The 17,975-nt window shown below is 41.9% G+C and overlaps 1 protein-coding gene across 1 annotated transcript in view; it reads right to left on the minus strand.

The window, feature by feature from the left end:
- The window catches only part of SORCS3 (sortilin related VPS10 domain containing receptor 3), a 317,614-nt gene that overhangs the window by 136,923 nt on the left and 162,716 nt on the right, over positions 1–17,975 (minus strand). The window contains exon 4 of the mRNA XM_009908219.2: positions 10,926–11,084. Coding sequence (XP_009906521.2) covers positions 10,926–11,084 — 159 coding nt within the window. The remainder of the gene's footprint in view (positions 1–10,925; positions 11,085–17,975) is intronic.

Below are 17,975 nucleotides of genomic sequence, written 5' to 3' on the forward strand. Positions count from 1 at the left end.
AATAGTGTCCTTCTATATTGAATTCTATATGCTCTTGCTCAGAATTTCAGGTGCTGGTAGGCACTTTTTCCCCAAGCTAACTTTAGCATCCTGAAGCATTAAAGACAGACAAGAGAACAGAAAAGCCTGTCTAAATTCCCCACACTCAAAGTCCATAAGTTAAATGTATGTCTTTGCAGGTACTTTCCAATAGTGAAAGCCTGTTTGTATAACCACTTCATGTGCTACTGTGCAAAGGCTAACATACTTCTGTGTCTTCATCTACAAGAGAAATGATGCATTACCATAAAATTAGGCCCAAGCTAAACCATCTGGATGCTCTGCGGTCAGGCTTGCCTTTTTATCCTATTAAGTTCTATGTTTTACATGTAGTGCTACTCAAAATGAAAATTTCATGGCAATTCACACAAGTTTATGTTAGTTGTCACAGGCTTCTCTCAGTCACTTCAGATGTGATATTTTGGGTAAAATCAATCCTGTTATTCTCTGGCCTGGAATAATCACATAGTCACAAGCTCCACATTGACTCATTTCAGTGAGGGGAAAGGAACCAGACTGAAAATTCCCATGCTCAGCATCAGCATCTGAGTGAAGTCAACAGGTGAATTGTGCTATTTCTTCAATTGTGGTATCATCTATTATTCTGCTTAACAGATTTTAGAGAAAACCATTAGGCCAACTGAGACAGAGCTCTGCAAAGCAATGGGGGTGGGAAAGAGAAAGTAATAGAAAGGGGGAAGGGGGGAAAGAGAGGGGGAAGGGGGGAAAGAGAGGGGGAAGGGGGGAAAGAGAGGGGGAAGGGGGGAAAGAGAGGGGGAAGGGGGGAAAGAGAGGGGGAAGGGGGGAAAGAGAGGGGGAAGGGGGGAAAGAGAGGGGGAAGGGGAGAAAGAGAGGGGGAAGGGGGAGTGGAAGGGGAAGGAAAGGTCAAAGAAACCCTTCTGGATTCACCTACTTTCACTGAAGCAGACTGGTAGGTAACTCATATCTACACAATCCTGATAAAGAAAACCAAAACACTGAGAATTTCATCTTTGCTTGCACATCATGTTTGCTCTCTCCTCCACGGGGAGGGTCATTTTAAATTGTAGGCACAATAGCAGGAACCAAGAAACTTAATGCTTTTTCTTGCTTTCATCATATTGGAATTGTATCCCATGTAATCTATTTTGCACACATCCAAACAGGAGGGTTGGTTTCAAGTCCCCTGATCTCCAGTAATATAGTAAATACTTATATCTAGCAAAGGAAATCACCTCCTTGACAGTCAGTGGAAGCCTAGTCAATATAAATGAGTCTAAGGTGCACTTTACCTCATCCTGAAAGAGCCACCTGCATTTGCTACCAGCAATCTATCAACACCATTCACTAGATCACCACCAACTACTATGTGCAAGTCTCAGTACCTAATATAGGTACACATTGCTACAGTTTAGATCTCTACAGCCAGGCAAAATAAATCATGGCCTCCAGTGTTCTTATTCTTCAGCCTTCTTCATTCCTCATGTTTATTCTCATCTGCTGTATTTATAACCCCTCCTCACCTCACTTAGGCTTCAGATAAAATCAATACACAGCCAAGATTTAGCATGGCCCAGGAGTAAGCCATGGGATCTTTGCTCTGTTACACAGTAAACTAGATTGCTTCAGCAGAAGAGCACATTTAAACATTGAATGTGTCTCACTCCATTTATCTTTATATTTTCCTTCTCAAAGTAAAACCTGTTCATGAAGTATCTATAACATAAATAAAACACAATAGGAAAGTCTGTTCTAGCTAAATCAACTTCCACGGGCAGTTACTTTCTTTTTGCCACCACAAATCACCACTAGCCCAAAGTTCCCATTTTTCTAGGACAAAATTCATTGGGCACTTCTGAAGTAGAGCCAGGGTGTGTAATTTAATTTCTCATCCCCTGGTAAAACTGTCAAGCTTCCCATAATCAGGATGATAAATGCAGAACCATATGTCTTCTTTGTGACATTAATGCCCATCAGTGCTTCGAATGCAAACAATTGTGACATTTGACTTTATAGAAATTACCTGGTGCACCAACACCACTTAATTAAATCATTTAAAACCTGCTTTTGTTACATTTAATGAATGATATATTATACTGCAATGAAACATGCAGCAATACAAATACTTCACAATGCTAACAATTAAGGCTCACTTCACTTACGGCAATTGACAACACAAGTGCTCCTCACTTCATTCAGTTTGTGCATTCTAAATGAACTGGTTAGAGAAAAGGGTGCTTCTTTGCTAATGAGTTTTGTAATCAAGGCATCTATTTTAATTTCAAATTGGCTAGATTGGGGGAAATTGCTGAACTAAATGACTGGTTCTAATTAGGATTATAAAAATATTCATCATGCAGCAGAACTAGTGCAAGGTCTTGATTTCCCTACATTTGCATACAGTTTTAGTTTAAGGGGGGGGGGGGGGGAAGCCCTCCTGATAAATTGTCTTCCTTTTAATGAATTGAACAAACACTATATCTGTTTTAGCCCTCCTTTCATTTAAAAGCACTGATACATATTCATGATTTGTAAATGAAGTTAAGTGATTTCAATTCTTCAGTTCATTATCATATTGAAGAAGAGACTTCTGTAATTGCCTTTAAATATTCCCAATCTCAGGGGTTTGATGTTTTGGAGTTGGGTGTTGGTTTATTTCTTGGTTTTGTTTTGGGGTTTGGTGGTGGTGGTTGTGGTTGTTTTTTGGTTTGTTTTTTACTTTTACTAACATTTCAGTTTATCTGTTTGATGGAGCCCTGCCTGCCTGGGAGAGCTGCTGCCAGGTGGCTTGTCCAGCGAAGGACACATGATATGTTTGTAGAACCTGATGTTCTCAGAAGAGCATTCAAAAGGCAAAGAGATGAAAGGCTTATTTGTGGTTAAGTCATGGGAACAGGACTCTATCAGGGCTCAGTTTCTGATTTTGTTATAGTCCTCAGTGGTAGTTAGGCAATGAAATGCTTTAATGACCTGTGCCTGAATACACTGTGGATACTCCTGGGACAATGTTTTGTCTGTCAGCTTTGCATCTGACTGCAAGCTCTCTGGGGCAGAGATTGCTTCTCAATATGAATGTGTAACAATGTGTTGGTCAGTGTGGCAGAGATTGCTACGAGCAGTTACTGCAATATGGCTTGAATTAAACATGAAACACTGAATGTTATTTTATGACTGGGTGATGTACTCATTTTTTCACTCCTCAGTATGATAGGCCTGTAGGAGTAATTTTTATGGCACTTTCCTCGATTTCTTTCCCCTTTGGGTGAAAAGTAAGCAGTAGGTGTGCCTCTAGCTTCACTCTGCAGGATGCTCAAATGCCAAGTGACTGGTGCAAGATAAATCTGAAAGCTGAGTACTGAATCCATAGAACTGGAACCATAGTCATCTTGCTCTTCAGATTTCAATGAGCCATGGTGAGATATTAGCCCCAGTACGTTCTCTCACATCTTACAATGAAATGGTGATTCTACCATGAGGATCCATGAGGGAGCAGAAAGAGCCTATTTTCCTTGTTAATATATAATGTTCACATCTTACTAAGAAAAGTTGAGGTTTACCCAAGAGGTACAGTCTGGAGCTGTTACTGATAAAAGGAGAGGTTGCTCACAGTTCTGACAACTAAATTCCAGCAGCAGGAGTACTGCTGAGCACCAGGTGACAGCACTGGGTACCTGCTGATTCATATCAAAATGAGCTGTGAGGCAGCCAGCAATCCACCTCTACTCATCAGCCCCATACCTCAGTTCCTAAGGGAAGAAAACCTACATGTCTGGGGTTACATCTCACTTTGGACATGCCGCAGCACACACAGATTCATTTCAGCACATCTGCAGCATGCAGCTGCTATCTTAAAATCACACTATCCAACATTACAAATTCCAACTCAAAATGCACTATTCTCACCTGAACATAAGCCTGAAGTCCCCAAGTGCCTACACTGCCATGAGAGGAACAGGAAAATCTGAGACCAGGGGCTGGGACACTTGCTGGGAATGAAGGAGTGTACAATTCCCTCGTCTCTGCGCTAGTGAAGATGAGCAGAGTAGGGGGGGGAGGGAGGGGGAGAGCTAAGCCTGAAACCCTGCAGCACTGGCACCCTCTGAGACATAGGGACCAAGGGTCCTTCAGGACACTGAGGACACAGGGAGAACAATCAATCCCTGGAACCAAATCCAGGGACATAGTGGAGTTCACCTTACTGGAGGCTTACAAGACATGATTGGACAGTGTTAGAAAATCTCATCTAGGCTGCCTTTCCCACAAAATGTTGGACCAAATGAGCTTTCAAGATCATTTTCAACCTGGGCTGTTGTGTAAGTCTATGAAAATGGCTCATCACAAAGAAGACCAGGCAAAGATGGACAACTACCTGGAATAAGGTGTAAACATTTTGAGAAGAAAACTAATCTAGCTTTGCCCTCCCTCTCAGCACATCCCACTGGATTTCTTTGGCAGTACCCCACCCAACTGAACACTGTGGGGAAAAACAAAACAAACCAAAACCCACCAAAAAAACCCAACAAACAAGCAAACAAAAAAAGGACAAAAAACCAACCAACCAACCAACCAACCAAAAACCCCAGCACACACACAAAAAAAACCCCAAACCACCAAAAAACCCCAAACAAACAAACAAAAAGCACACTGCCTTTAGCTACCTAATTGCCCTGTGTCATACTGGGAGCCTGGGCCGGAACTCTAGGAGAGAATTTCACCTGGCAACAAAGTCAATGTCTTTGTGGCTGTGGCTCTGGCTCTCTGTGTCTAGGCTAATAAAAAACCCCAACCTTTCCCACACTGTCCCAGTGTTATCTGTAATTATTTTTGATAAATTCAGCAGTGTCTAGGCAAGATAGTCAGGGCTCTGACATGTACCACATTCAAGAACTTGCACACATCTCCAATACTGAAGGAATCTCCCCAGCCACAACTGATACTGTCTGCCAGGTGCAACTTGGTGATACAAGAGAATGTTATCTTGCACATTTCATTTATCACCTCATTTGAAGAGGTATTAAGACACTCACTCTCTTTTATTCGCTTCCTGATGAAGATTAAGCCCTGTGGAGCGAGAAGTCACTGACTGCCAGACTTGTTGTTTATCCAATGTTCTCAGATTCATAGCGGTGTAGCTGGAGAATTTAAATGGGTCTGTTAATGAATTATTCAGCCTCTCACCTATTCCTAGTGGGTTTCAAATCACAGCTTGGCCTGTAAAGAACAGGTGGAATTCTACCTTTTTTGCATTTATTATTTTTTTCTGTTAACAATGGTGATTTGAAATATTTTAAGCATCTTTCTAGTTGCCTAATTTTCTCTTGTTTTTAGAAGTTACTTTTTAAACAAACATTAATGCAAGACAGTTTTGCATGTTGCTCTGAAATAAGCTCCAGTGTCATTCTGAGAGATATTCCATGGCACTAGAAATTCAGCTCCACGTCTATGTTCAGACTGATCCATTCTTCACAGAAGTGTGGAAAGTTGACCTCAGTAAGAATTAGGTGGTTCCTTGGATAACTGAGACAAATCATGAGGCACTTGAAATGGTAGTATCAGAAATGCAAGATCAATTCAAGATCTTCATCCCCAGACACAATAAAACTATACACCGTATACATGCTGGCAGACTGAGCTTTCTGAGCTTTCACAGTGCTTCAAGAAGCAGCTTCTAGTACTTTCCAAGAGAGAATATCATACCTTTTTCATAGATTTCCCTTCCCATCACACTCTGATACAAGAGTCACTTAAAATGGCTTCCCATACATTTCCTGCAAAACCCTGTGAAAAGTGGAGGATGAAGCCCTCTTTTCCCTGTGTGTGGGCTCGTACATCCAAGTGCCAATACAGACACTACCAGTGAGACCCAGCCTGACTTGCAGCAAAATTGGATATAACATTTACATAGTGTCCACCATCTGTCAAAGGCCACAGGGGTCCATTAACAGAACCAACATGTGCACACATCAGATTGCACTATTTTATCAATAAAGTAGACACACATAAAGCTACTGGGAAGAGGGCCAAGATTTTCGGCTCAGAAGATGCAATTAACCTCCCAGGGCCTGGTAATTGCCCACTGCCACATGGCTGCTCAGGGGGGAGTACTACACCCACCCATGCTTGCTTCAAGTCCTGCAAAAATTCCTCCTGTCTATACTTTATATGTTGTGAGAAAGCATCAGGGTCTACGAACTTATTACACATATGTGCCCACACAAACAGATTTCTGGGCTCAGCCATACTGCATTTATTTGATAACACATGAGAGTTAGCAAGGCAGAGGAGGGTCATAATTGGCTACAAAAAAATAAGAGCAGGAACGATATGCTGGTTTGGCTCATACTGAAGAAATATCCTCAATAACTCTTTGAGTTACTCCAGAGAGAAAGCAAATGGTGGTGGCTGTGATTTGTTTCTAAATGAAAGAAGTAACTAGCAGCTACACAGCAAAGCATCTTTCAGAAAGCCTGCTGAGGTCCACCCCTCTCACTGAGTCTTCTCCCTTGCTCCTGGGAATAACCCCAAGCATGACAAAGAGGGAGAATATCCATGTGGGAGTGACAGTAAAATATTTGGGGATGAAACTGGTGCTGAATTATTTCAGGTGGTGGAAAAGAGTGTCAGAAAGCCTTTGGCTTTCTCAGCTATGAAGGCATACTTCAAGGAGAAGCTCTGCTGAGAAGAAATGTGCTCCTTCCCTTAAAAGAAGGAGAAGGTCATTTTTGGTCATACGATTGTTGTGAGGCTTGGGCTTTAAACCAGAATCACATGAGACTGGGAGCAAAAGAGCACTGGTATGTATAAAAATAGCTCCACGTAAAGGATAAACTAGAGGAGTGAGGTTATTCAACAACAAGGCTAGAGGAGGGACAGTGAGGAGAAAAGCAAGGCTACCTGCAGAGTATCCCGCAATGCCTAAACATCCAGCAGGAGAAGCTGGAAGCATAAATTTCTGATCAAAATTGCACATTATAGTGGCATAGCAGTGACTGAAAAAATTCACACCTGGAATACTACACCACAAGAAAGGATCACTGGCTCAGAAAAGAGAGGACAAGCCTTTAATATCACAGGTACATACACTCACAGCATTCTCCTAAGAAGATGGTAGAAAGTTGCTAGTAGCTGGGTGAAAAACTGTCTGGGACACCATATTCTGAAAGCAGTTACCACATGGCCAATGCCAAATTGCAGGGACATGTAAAGACTCTGGTTCCACAAGGGTGTCACAGAGTTCTATTATTCCATTTATTCACTACTGTCTGAGAATAGTGAGTATGCCTTCTAAAACACCAATTTGGAAGAGACAGTAATTCTGTTAGAGGACACAAATCAAAATGTGCTGTTTTTTTTTTTTAGTTGATTGCTTGATGTTTTGTTTCAATGAGGTGGATAAGTAGCCTAATACTGTTGTCAAATGTGTAGAAGTTAGCCAAAAAGAAGGGATGCTTAGGATAAAACAATGACCGAGGCTTGAATCATAGCCGCAGAAGTGTAGGTCAGAAGACCTGAGAAGAAAACTTTCTAACAGGAAGATCCAAAACATTGACTGTTTTTATTTCACAACAAAACTTTCATGTTATCTTCTGTCATTATGCACAAATGAATTTTAAAACTTTTGATCTAGGCAGTGGCCAAATGAATTATTTATAGGGCCATGGCTGCTAATATTTCACTTCACTGTGTCGAACATCATAGGCAAAGTGGAGTTTCTGAGCCATCATTCTCAATGACTTCCTAGTTGACCACAGCTTGCTGACAACAGCATACTATTATTTTAAATTGAAATAAAACTAATAAAATAAATATTAATCTGAAAGCCTTTTTTATTATGATTTAAGAAGTTAAACCAAATTTGCAGACTTGTTTACACATTCACAGTTGTGAGAGGATGGATTAGATTTTTCCCTTAATAGTTCCTACTGCTGGGAGTCAAATTGTAACTATTTGATTTGTTTTCAGCATTATTTGTATTTTTAAATCTGCCTCTAAAGTAGTCATTACAAAGCCTTTAAAGGTGAAACATTTTTAAAGCTTAGGGAGGTAGAAGATTATGGTCTCCCACTGTAGAACATACACCAAGCCACCTTGTCACAGTATCTGTGGATGATTAGCTGCAGGTTCCAGACTAGTGATAAACTTTCTATTTGGTTGAAATTTCAGTCATTTAAATGAAGAGTGCTTCAGAGCAGTTCTATCTCAAAAACCTGCGTACATGAAGTGCAAAGCAAGCGCTGTTTGATCCAGAACCACCTATTTTGTGCTGGGTGACTTTATGCTGCCTCACAGGAAAAAGGGCACAAAAACAAAGGGCAGAGGAATACCAGCAGTTGGAGAATTAGCCCCTGACACAGCATGGTACCTCTTTAGATAGTCTTTTCACAGCTGCAGAGTAGTAGTGCTGCCTCACTAGCCACTTGTTTTAGGAGCTCTTGATATCTCTCTTCTGGTCAGCAGCAGAGAGATCAAATCATCATTGGCAATGGCACGATCCCATGATCACAGCTAGGAAACAGGGCATAGAATAGCAGTGTGTGAGGGTGTGAGATCCAGATCTGTCTTTTAGAGAAAAACAGAGAGCAGCCATGACAATTCCAGGAAGGTGCTCAAGATCTGGTGAAGCAACCTAAAGGTTTAGGATTTTTAGACTAAAATATACTTTCTTTTCTGACATAAAGGCAAAGCCTGAACTTCACTACTCTAATTCTGTTTGACCAACAAGCTGCAGAGCACCTCGTCTTTGCTCTTACACCGTGGACAAATTTGTTCAGCTCTGGGGATAAAATGCAGGCAGCCTCAGGGTGTTTCTAACTCACAGTTCATTTTCCTTGGCTCTGTTTTGGGCAGAAGAGAAAAACTGAAGTGGGCAGTTTGAAGAAGCAGAAGAAATATGCTCCTGAGCCACTACTGCAATACTGGACACAGGAAGCATGATTACAATCTCAGCGTCAAGTGTGTGTACATACTTTGTATTTGATTTCTCCTTCCACTGGCTAATGTCATAAAAAAGTCATAAAAACAAAACAAAGCACTGGAAGCAGAAGTACACAGAAACAGCAGCACCCAGGAGCAGATGCTCGACACTTGCTGTGACTGGACATCTTTGCAAACACATATTCAACATATTATATTTGGCTTCTCTTATCCATGAGCACCTGATTAGATACCTGGTTGGGTTTTTTTCCAAGGCTGTCATTGTACAAACACTAACACCATTTAAAATCTTTACATCCAAAGTGGCATTGAACCATTCCACGACATCAAACAAATAGATCGGTCTTTCTAGCCTACTTAAAAATCCCTGTTACACTGAACATCTGAGTGTACAAAACTATTTGACATTTGACTAACTCCTTCACACAGTAAGGACTTGATGCTATGAAAGGAGCATATTTACAATAGCTTTGTGCTTGCAAATGTCACTGAAGCATCTTCAGTAGCATAACAGCAAACCACCTGGTGCCTGCCACAGCATTCTGTTAACAAGTAGATGGAAAGGTTGCATGGGGAAGTACAGCAGTAGATTATTTGATTACATTCTCAATAACTACTTGGGTAAAGACTTGTGCTATCTTTGCAGAGGAAACTTTGGCAAATATGAGTGGTATGTTATTTTGGGTGTCTTCTCCTTAAACTGTGAGACTGAGTAGCTCAGAAAACTACAATAAAAGGTAGGAATTTAAAATCTCATCCAGAACACACTCACACACCCTTGACAGGTTAATGCAAAAACATTGAAAGTGTCTATTTGGTATGCTTTTACTTTCCAGAGTGTATGGGTGACAGAAACAGAAGAGAGGAAAGATAAAAGCTTGGCAAGTTTTAAGCTTTCTAAAGTGTGTAACTTGGTCATCTGTTGAGTCTCAGCTTTGGCTGTAGGGAGGACTGCTGTTCCAGAACTGAAACACACACTATATACACAACACTTCAAAAGCAACATTAAACCTGTGTTGCTCAGCATCTTCCAAGACAGACAACTGCTAACAGCAGTAACAGACTTGGGAGTTGTCTCACTAACAGAAAGCACTGCAAAGTGACTTAAAAAGTGGCAGAGAAGAGCTAGACTTCTGGTGCCACTCACTGATTTCCAGATAACCCAGTTCGCTTTGCAAGCAGGAAAAGCACCCCCTCACACACAACAGCCAGGACTAACTTGGCCTGAGTGCTTGATCCTCGAAGATCACTCAGTAATCACCAAGGCCTACAAATCAGTAAGTTATTTAGAACAGCCCCATAAGCCACATCACATTTCAGAATCCTTTCATATCTCATACCACCACAGCCATCAGGATCGGTGTGTATCTCCACTCCCCTTAGCGAGCTTGCTTTGGAGTCATGTCCAGAGAAGGGCAACAAGGCTGGTGAGGGGTTTGGAGAACAAGCCCTATGAGGAGAGGCTGAAGGAGCTGGGGTTGCCTACCCTGGGGAAGAGAAGGCTCAGAGGAGACCTTATTGCGCTCTACAACTACCTGAAGGGAGGTTGTAGCCAGGTGGGGGCTGGTCTCTTCTCCCAGGCAACCAGCACCAGAACAAGAGGACACAGTCTCAAGCTGCACCAGGGGAGGTTTAGAAAGACTGATTGGCCATTGGAATGGGATGCCCAGGGAGGTGGTGGAGCCACCATCACTGGAGGTGTTTAAAAAGCAACTGGATGAGGCACTTGGTGCAATGGTTTAGTTGATTAGATGGTGTTGGATGTTAGGTTGGATTCAATGATCTCAAAAGCCTTTTCCAACCTGGTGAATTCTATTCTATTCACTGGGTGGGTTCTGAGCACATTTAAACCTGCAAGCTGTCAGCAGCAAAACATATGATTTCTTCACCATCTTTGTAAGTGGAGGGTTCTAGGCACTATTCCCTTCAACACCTGGCTCAAGAATCACTGAAATATAAAATCAATTGCTCACCTTTTGATCCAGACTGTAGGCCAAGATCCACTCCTCCTGCTTAGGGTGGAACAGCAAGCTCTGGATATAGAAGTTCAGACGGTACTTCTGGTAGGTAGCCCCTTCATCAGAGCTGATAAGGATGCTGCTCTCAATCTCTGGATCACTAAGAAGCATGATCTAAATAGAAACACAGCAGGAAAAGTGTTAATGAAAAAGTGAGACTAAATATCATTTAAAAGTGAGGTCATACAGTATTGATTTGTATTAGATGTATTCAGAACATAGCTTAACAGCATAAACAAATATGTGGGGGTTTTTAGTATTTCACTGCCATTGTATTTGGTGATTAATTGATAGATTCACTCAATCATATTTTTTTTTCTTCACTATATTTCAATCCAGATAAATTCAGAAAGCCCAGAAGGAATGAAAAATGTTATGTTGATATCAAAGCTAATCTTGGTTGGGTATAGCAACTTCAGAGAGCCACAACAGACTTTCCTGCTCCCATTCCAGTCTACCACATCTCTTCCCAAATGTGGAACACTCTCTCAAACATACACAATAAAGCACTCCCGAGATTTACAGCTCACTGTATGGCAGCTTGCAGAGCTAGGAATGAAAGCATCACCTCACTAAAACATAAGAGTGCCTTCCTGGGTCAGCACTGGCATCTGAAAACAGTCCACGTGTGTGCGCAGACTGATGCACAACCTCATATATCACGATTCCAATTTATACAGTAGGAGACATTAATTCATTCAATGAACACATAATTTTTCCCAAGTGCAGGGAAGTGTGTGAACTCAATTTGTACAGAGAAGAAAATACTTTTGAGCCTCTAATTTTAATTAGAGAATTATTACAAATATTTTTAAGTGGGTTGATTCCGCATTATCAGATGCTATGCTCTACAGAAAGCTTAGCAAGAAAAATGTTGTGGAAACATTATCACTGTCTTATTAACATCTGGAGAAAATGACATCACATTAAAGGAAATGCCAGTACCATAAAATAAAGGCAAACAGTGGGAAATAAATTAGAGCTGTGCTAAACACAGCAGGTTATTGACACGGGAGCTGAAACAAATATAGAAGCTGCCTTTCAGCAGGAAAACAGATCCAGGAACTGCCTTTTTTAGCTGGCTGCAGAACAATCAACTACCTGACATGCATTGCAGTTTTGTCACACTTGCATGTCCACATTAACTTTTCTTAGCCAGCTTCACGGTGCTTCCACTTCAAGGCTACAAGTGGGAAACATATTAATTTTGACAGCAAAAATCAGTTACAAGGAATAGTAAGACTCTTGGTATGTTAGAACTTGATCATGCAATGAAGTTCAGCACTTTTTCTAACCTTCAGCACATTAACTCCAAGAAGTCACCAAGGGAAACTGAACATAATGTAAAGGATTTCTGATCCTTTCCATTCCAAAATGATAAGGTCCTTTCAAAATACAACTGTACACTGTTCCACAGCAAAGCCACCTGTATGAATCCAGTTTAAACTCAGAGATCCTTCAACACCCCTCACATATTCTGCTTACCAGCCTCACAAAACAATCTCTACCTGTTCCCACACAAAGCCACACCACAAGTCCTGAAAAAGTGCACTTGCATGGTGAACTGGCACACAGCATGGGAAATGTCCCCAGAGACAAGCAACACTTTGGAAATTACTCTTGAGAACAGGTCCCAGTTGTCTCCACCTAGAAGGAAGCTTTCTTCCTTTCTAATCAGATCAAAATATGCCTTACATTTTGCTCCAGACAAGAAAAAAATTCCCCATTATTATCAGATTTATTTTTTTTCCTGTCACTGGTTACTTAGATTTCAAAGACATTTTATCCCCCAACTATACCTCTGATCATCTAAAGCACAGTGCTGTGCTGGACAGAACTGTAACATAATTTAGTAAAAATCGCTGGCTTCTGCAGAACGGAAGCAGGATGTAAGTTTGCCAATATAACAAGACATTCCAGAGAGAGCTTACATTTAGAAGGAAGGACACTTCAGGAATAAGAAGATTTTCCACCTGATGTCCCAGGAGGTTACAAAGTTAATAATGCACCATATAATAATAATAATAATAATAATAATAATAATAATAATAATAATAATAATGCATCCTGGCCAAGCTGTCAGCCCATGGCTTGGATGGGAGCACACTGCGATGAGTTAGGAACTGGCTGGAGGGCCGAGCCCAGAGAGTGGTGCTGAATGGTGCCACATCCAGCTGGCAGCCAGTCACCAGTGGTGTGCCCCAGGGATCAGTACTGGGCCCCATGCTCTTTAACATCTATATTGATGATCTGGACAAGGACATGAGTCCATCATCAGTAAATTTGCTGACGACACCAAGCTGGGCGCAGGAGTTGATCTGCTGGAGGGTAGAGAGGCTCTGCAGAGGGACCTCGACAGGCTGGGCAGATGGGCAGAGTCCAACGGCATGAGATTTAACACATCCAAGTGCCGGGTTCTGCACATTGGCCACAGCAACCCCATGCAGAGCTACAGGCTGGGGTCAGAGTGGCTGGAGAGCGGTCAGGCTGAAAGGGACCTGGGGGTGCTGGTTGACGGTAGACTGAACATGAGCCTGCAGTGTGCCCAGGCAGCTAAGAGGGCCAATGGCATCCTGGCCTGCATCAGGAACAGTGTGGCCAGCAGGAGCAGGGAGGTCATTCTGCCCCTGTACACTGCACTGGTTAGGCTGCACCTCGAGTCCTGTGTCCAGTTCTGGGCCCCTCAGTTTAGGAAGGATGTTGACTTGCTGGAACGAGTCCAGAGAAGGGCAACAAAGTTGGTGAGGGGTTTGGAACATAAGCCCTACGAGGAGAGGCTGAGGGAGCTGGGGTTGCTTAGCCTGGAGAAGAGGAGACTCAGGGGTGACCTTATTACTCTCTACAACTACCTGAAGGGAGGTTGTAGACAGACGGATGTTGGTCTCTTCTCCCAGGCAGCCAGTACCAGAACAAGAGGACACAGTCTCAGGCTGCGCCAGGGAAGGTTCAGGCTAGATGTTAGGAAAAAGTTCTATACAGAAAGAGTGATTGCCCATTGGAATGGGCTGCCTGGGGAGGTGGTGGAGGCGCCATCACTGGAGGTTTTCAGGAGAAGACTTGATGGGGTGCTTGGTGCTGTGGGTTAGTTGTTTGGGTGGTGTTGGATTGGTTGATGGGTTGGACGCGGTGATCTTGAAGGTCTCTTCCAACCTGGTTTATTCTATATGTATTCTATATGTATATTAAAAGGTCACTGGTAGAGGTTTGTCAGATAAAGAGCAAGACAGCTAACAGTTGCATAGACCTGATACAGAACACATGAAAAACATCCACTGTCCTTTCATACGTGCTTTGCAGCACTTCAATGGACAGTTCATGAAATGGGGCAGATAAGATGGAAAAGGTGGTATTTCCACCAGATGGTTCGCAGAGCCAGGCAATTTGTTAGTCTGGAAGCATAACAGTGGTTGCAAGATCAAATAATAAAACCACCTAGCTAGGAAAATTAAGAACTAGAGAGAAAGCTGAAGACTCAAACAGTAGTCACACTTTACTGTGTCATCACATTAGTCACCCACTCCCTTTCACTCTGATCTGATATCATCTTGCAGTCCTTCAAACAGAGAAAGGACACACAGTATCTCTGTTGACACACATCCTCCCAAGCAAGGCTGATTTTACACAAAGCAGGATGGAAGAAATAGGAGGCCCAGAGTGAAAAATAAAAGGCCACCACCAGTCATGCAGGTAAGACTGGTCCATGGTTTTGTTATGTGGCAAGCAGGAAAAAGAGAGTGGGAGACTCCAGGCTTTGTTCTTTTTTTCCCCTGTTGAAAGCTGCTGCAGGAGGGGACAACTTTTGGCAGGGGAAAATAGCAGGACATTTGTCAAAGGCCTGAAAGCTCCAATTCTCATTATGGGGCTGGGGTGAAGGATCCACCCCAGCAGTGATGTAGATTAATCACTTTTCATCAAGAGCCAATAAACAAACTCCAGTCAGAACGAGCATATCTGCCAGCACCCTGTGTTGCCATTTATAATTGCCATAAGGAGCCGCAAAGGAGCACCAGAGAGTTGTCAAACGTAATTTATAGGGTTTTAAGATCTAATCATTTTCTATAATATTACATTAAATGGCAGCCTTTATTGAAAAGGAAATTAAATTTCACCTTGCTAAATTCTAGAATATACACAAACATATAAATAAAATATTATTTTCCGTTACTGTCGTCTCTAGTTTAAGCAGAGCTGGGAAGGGGAGGCAGGGTTGATTACTGCTATGGGGAAGTCCTTGAAAATATATTTGAGATGAGGTGATTTATACTGCATAGTTTTTCCTCTAGAGGCAATAGCATGACCTCCAAAAGTAGGTGGACAATGAATGGCAAGCGTCAGGCAAAACAAGCCTGCACTGGAAAATCAGAGTGAACTTCAGGTAACTCCTAAGGAGATGAATGCAGAGTAAGAGTTGTCTGTTATGTGGTCTATCTCCTTCAAAGCAGGAGTTTTGGGTGCAATGGTGACTCATACAAAGCTGTTCTGAAGGAACTCCAGCAGAAAACCAGACACCGTCAAGAGAAGCACACAGAAGGGAGATAATTTGGAGAAGCTGTCTTGCAAGAACAACATGAGCTGTAATGTATGGACTGAGATCTTCAGTACACGATGAGGAAACACATCCATTCCTGAATAAACACTCCAAGGAGATTTAACCCAGGAAATCAGCAGCACAGGCTGCAGGCAAAAAGAACAAGGAGGGAGGTGTCACACCCATACCTGCCACGATGTATTGAGTACTCAAACCATAGAAGTGGCCAGGAATTGGTCATACTTGTCATAGAGCATAGAGCACCTTCAAAGGAGCTCCATATAACTGCAGAAGTAGGGAGGAGGGAAAGTGACACTTTACCACTGCACAAATGCACTGGAGTGACATGCCCTCTGATAGGGCTACTACAACAAAAACTAAGGCAGGACCTTAAATTGAGTTCCTACTATCCTGAACAAAAGTCCAGATGCGTCAGTGGCTTAATGCAAACAACTTTTTCATATTGGTTTCACACAGGCTGTGTCCAGGTGGATGAGTTGGGATGGTGGCACTCTCTCCTTCCTCTGCTCCAAGCTAGCCAGGCACAAAGACAGCTGTAGTCTGGAATGCTGAACCACATCAGTAATGAGCTAGAATACTTCTTGTGGGTACAACACTACAACATGCCCAGACTCTACTGGTTTTGAGCTACAAGTATCCTGGGCTTGTATCTGCCTGAATCTATCTAATGCAGTTATGCCAAAGACTCCTCTATAGGTTGGCACTCGGTCGTCCCAGTACCCTTCACGGCTCTGCCCTCACTCACGTTATCAGGCCTGCTTGGCACATCACTTCTACCCATCCTCTTCTGCACCCAAGGCACAAGAAAAAACAGTCACCCCCACACTCACCCTCCATCACATTACCTGTACCCATAGCAACAGATTCAAAAGCTTTATCACCACTCTTGCTTCCTGGTTCTCTGTTATCCCAACACAACAGAAATTGGTTTTGTACACAGCTCAATCTCTTAATAAATTATCCCTAGGCAAAAAAAAAAAAATAATGAAACAGCATGCCACATAAAAGGCATTCTTATTAATATTAGTTTCATTGAATCTTTTTATTTTTCTCAACCAACATAAATTTTCATTGCAAATTACCAAAGCACACCTCTTTAAATCAGCACACAGAAGGTTTATAGGCACAATATCTGTAGCGGTAGTACCACTGAGCTGCATTAGCAGGAAGCATCCCAGTAAATGAATAAAGAAGACAGGTTCAAGATAAATGTCTTTTGTTCCCAGAAATACCTAGATAGCATTAAACTGTTGTGTGCTGCCTTCTCATTTTCCTCTTCATTTTAATGTGCTTTTCAGAAGCACGGGTCTCAGTCGCATTCTCATTTGCCTATCTGAACTGTTACACCAAAAGAAATAAACAAAACCGTTTAAAGAAAATACTCCTACAAACAACACAAGCCTCCACAGCTACAAAAGAAACCCAGATCCTCGGTGATGTACTAGCAATTTGCTCTGTAGCAGACCATTGTCCTCTTCTGCAGTTGAAAAAGTAGCTCTGCCACAAACGCTGCTGCAAAAACTAACTTCAAGTTTCATGTTTACATCTTTCTAGTGATTTCCATATCAATTGTGCTCAGCTTGCAGAGAAAATGGGCTTACTTTTTGGCCTCCACACACTAGACTCTCAACTCAGAGGCACTTGAGGTCCTTCCTCAAAAACACTTTAGGTGCTTCCCAAAGCCAGCCTGATTCTATATCAACAACAGGAAAACACAAATGTGCCTTTAAAAAAAAAAAAGTCCTTTTTTTGTTCCCCCCCTTATCATTTTCATTTAAAAAATGTAAAAGATTGCATGGTCCAAAACCACCTCTGGAGCTAAGCCTTCTTCCCCACAAGGTTCCATATTAGTTTAGAGTTTAAAAAGCCAAAAAGTTCCAACTATTTATGTTGAAATGTCAATGCAAATGGAGGATTTTTTAATTTGTTTGGACTTACAATGTCCTTTCCTCCTTCTGAAACTGCAAAACCAAAATCAAATGACATTTAAAGGCTTAAAGGCACAAAAAGTGATTTTCCTTCTTCAAAACATCTGTTCATCTCCAGTATCTTCAATGTGAACAGGTTGGAAATCTCTCATAAGAATTTCAAACACACACACACACCTGCTGAAGCATTTCAGTAAATGCTTGACCATCTGAAATTTCTCACTGGTAACTATTTAATTATTCATTCCCCTTCCAGTCTTCCTCTCTCCTTCATCATTACTGCAATTTACCTGCCCTGCCGGCCGAAGTTTAAGGTACACGACCTTAAACTCTTAGAACGCAGCTACACAGCATGCCTCAAGTTCTCCTATGCCAAGCGTGTGGAGGACAGATGCAACTCATGGCAAAGAAAATCTCACCTATTTTTTCTTCTTTTCTTACCACATGTCAGTTGAATTTAAAAATATATCAGTTTAATTAAATCAGCTCAAACTTCTCCAAGACAAAAAATGTACTGGTGTCACCAGC

The sequence above is a fragment of the Dryobates pubescens genome, chromosome 8 (genome assembly GCF_014839835.1).
Source record: "Dryobates pubescens isolate bDryPub1 chromosome 8, bDryPub1.pri, whole genome shotgun sequence".
NCBI lineage: Eukaryota > Metazoa > Chordata > Aves > Piciformes > Picidae > Dryobates > Dryobates pubescens.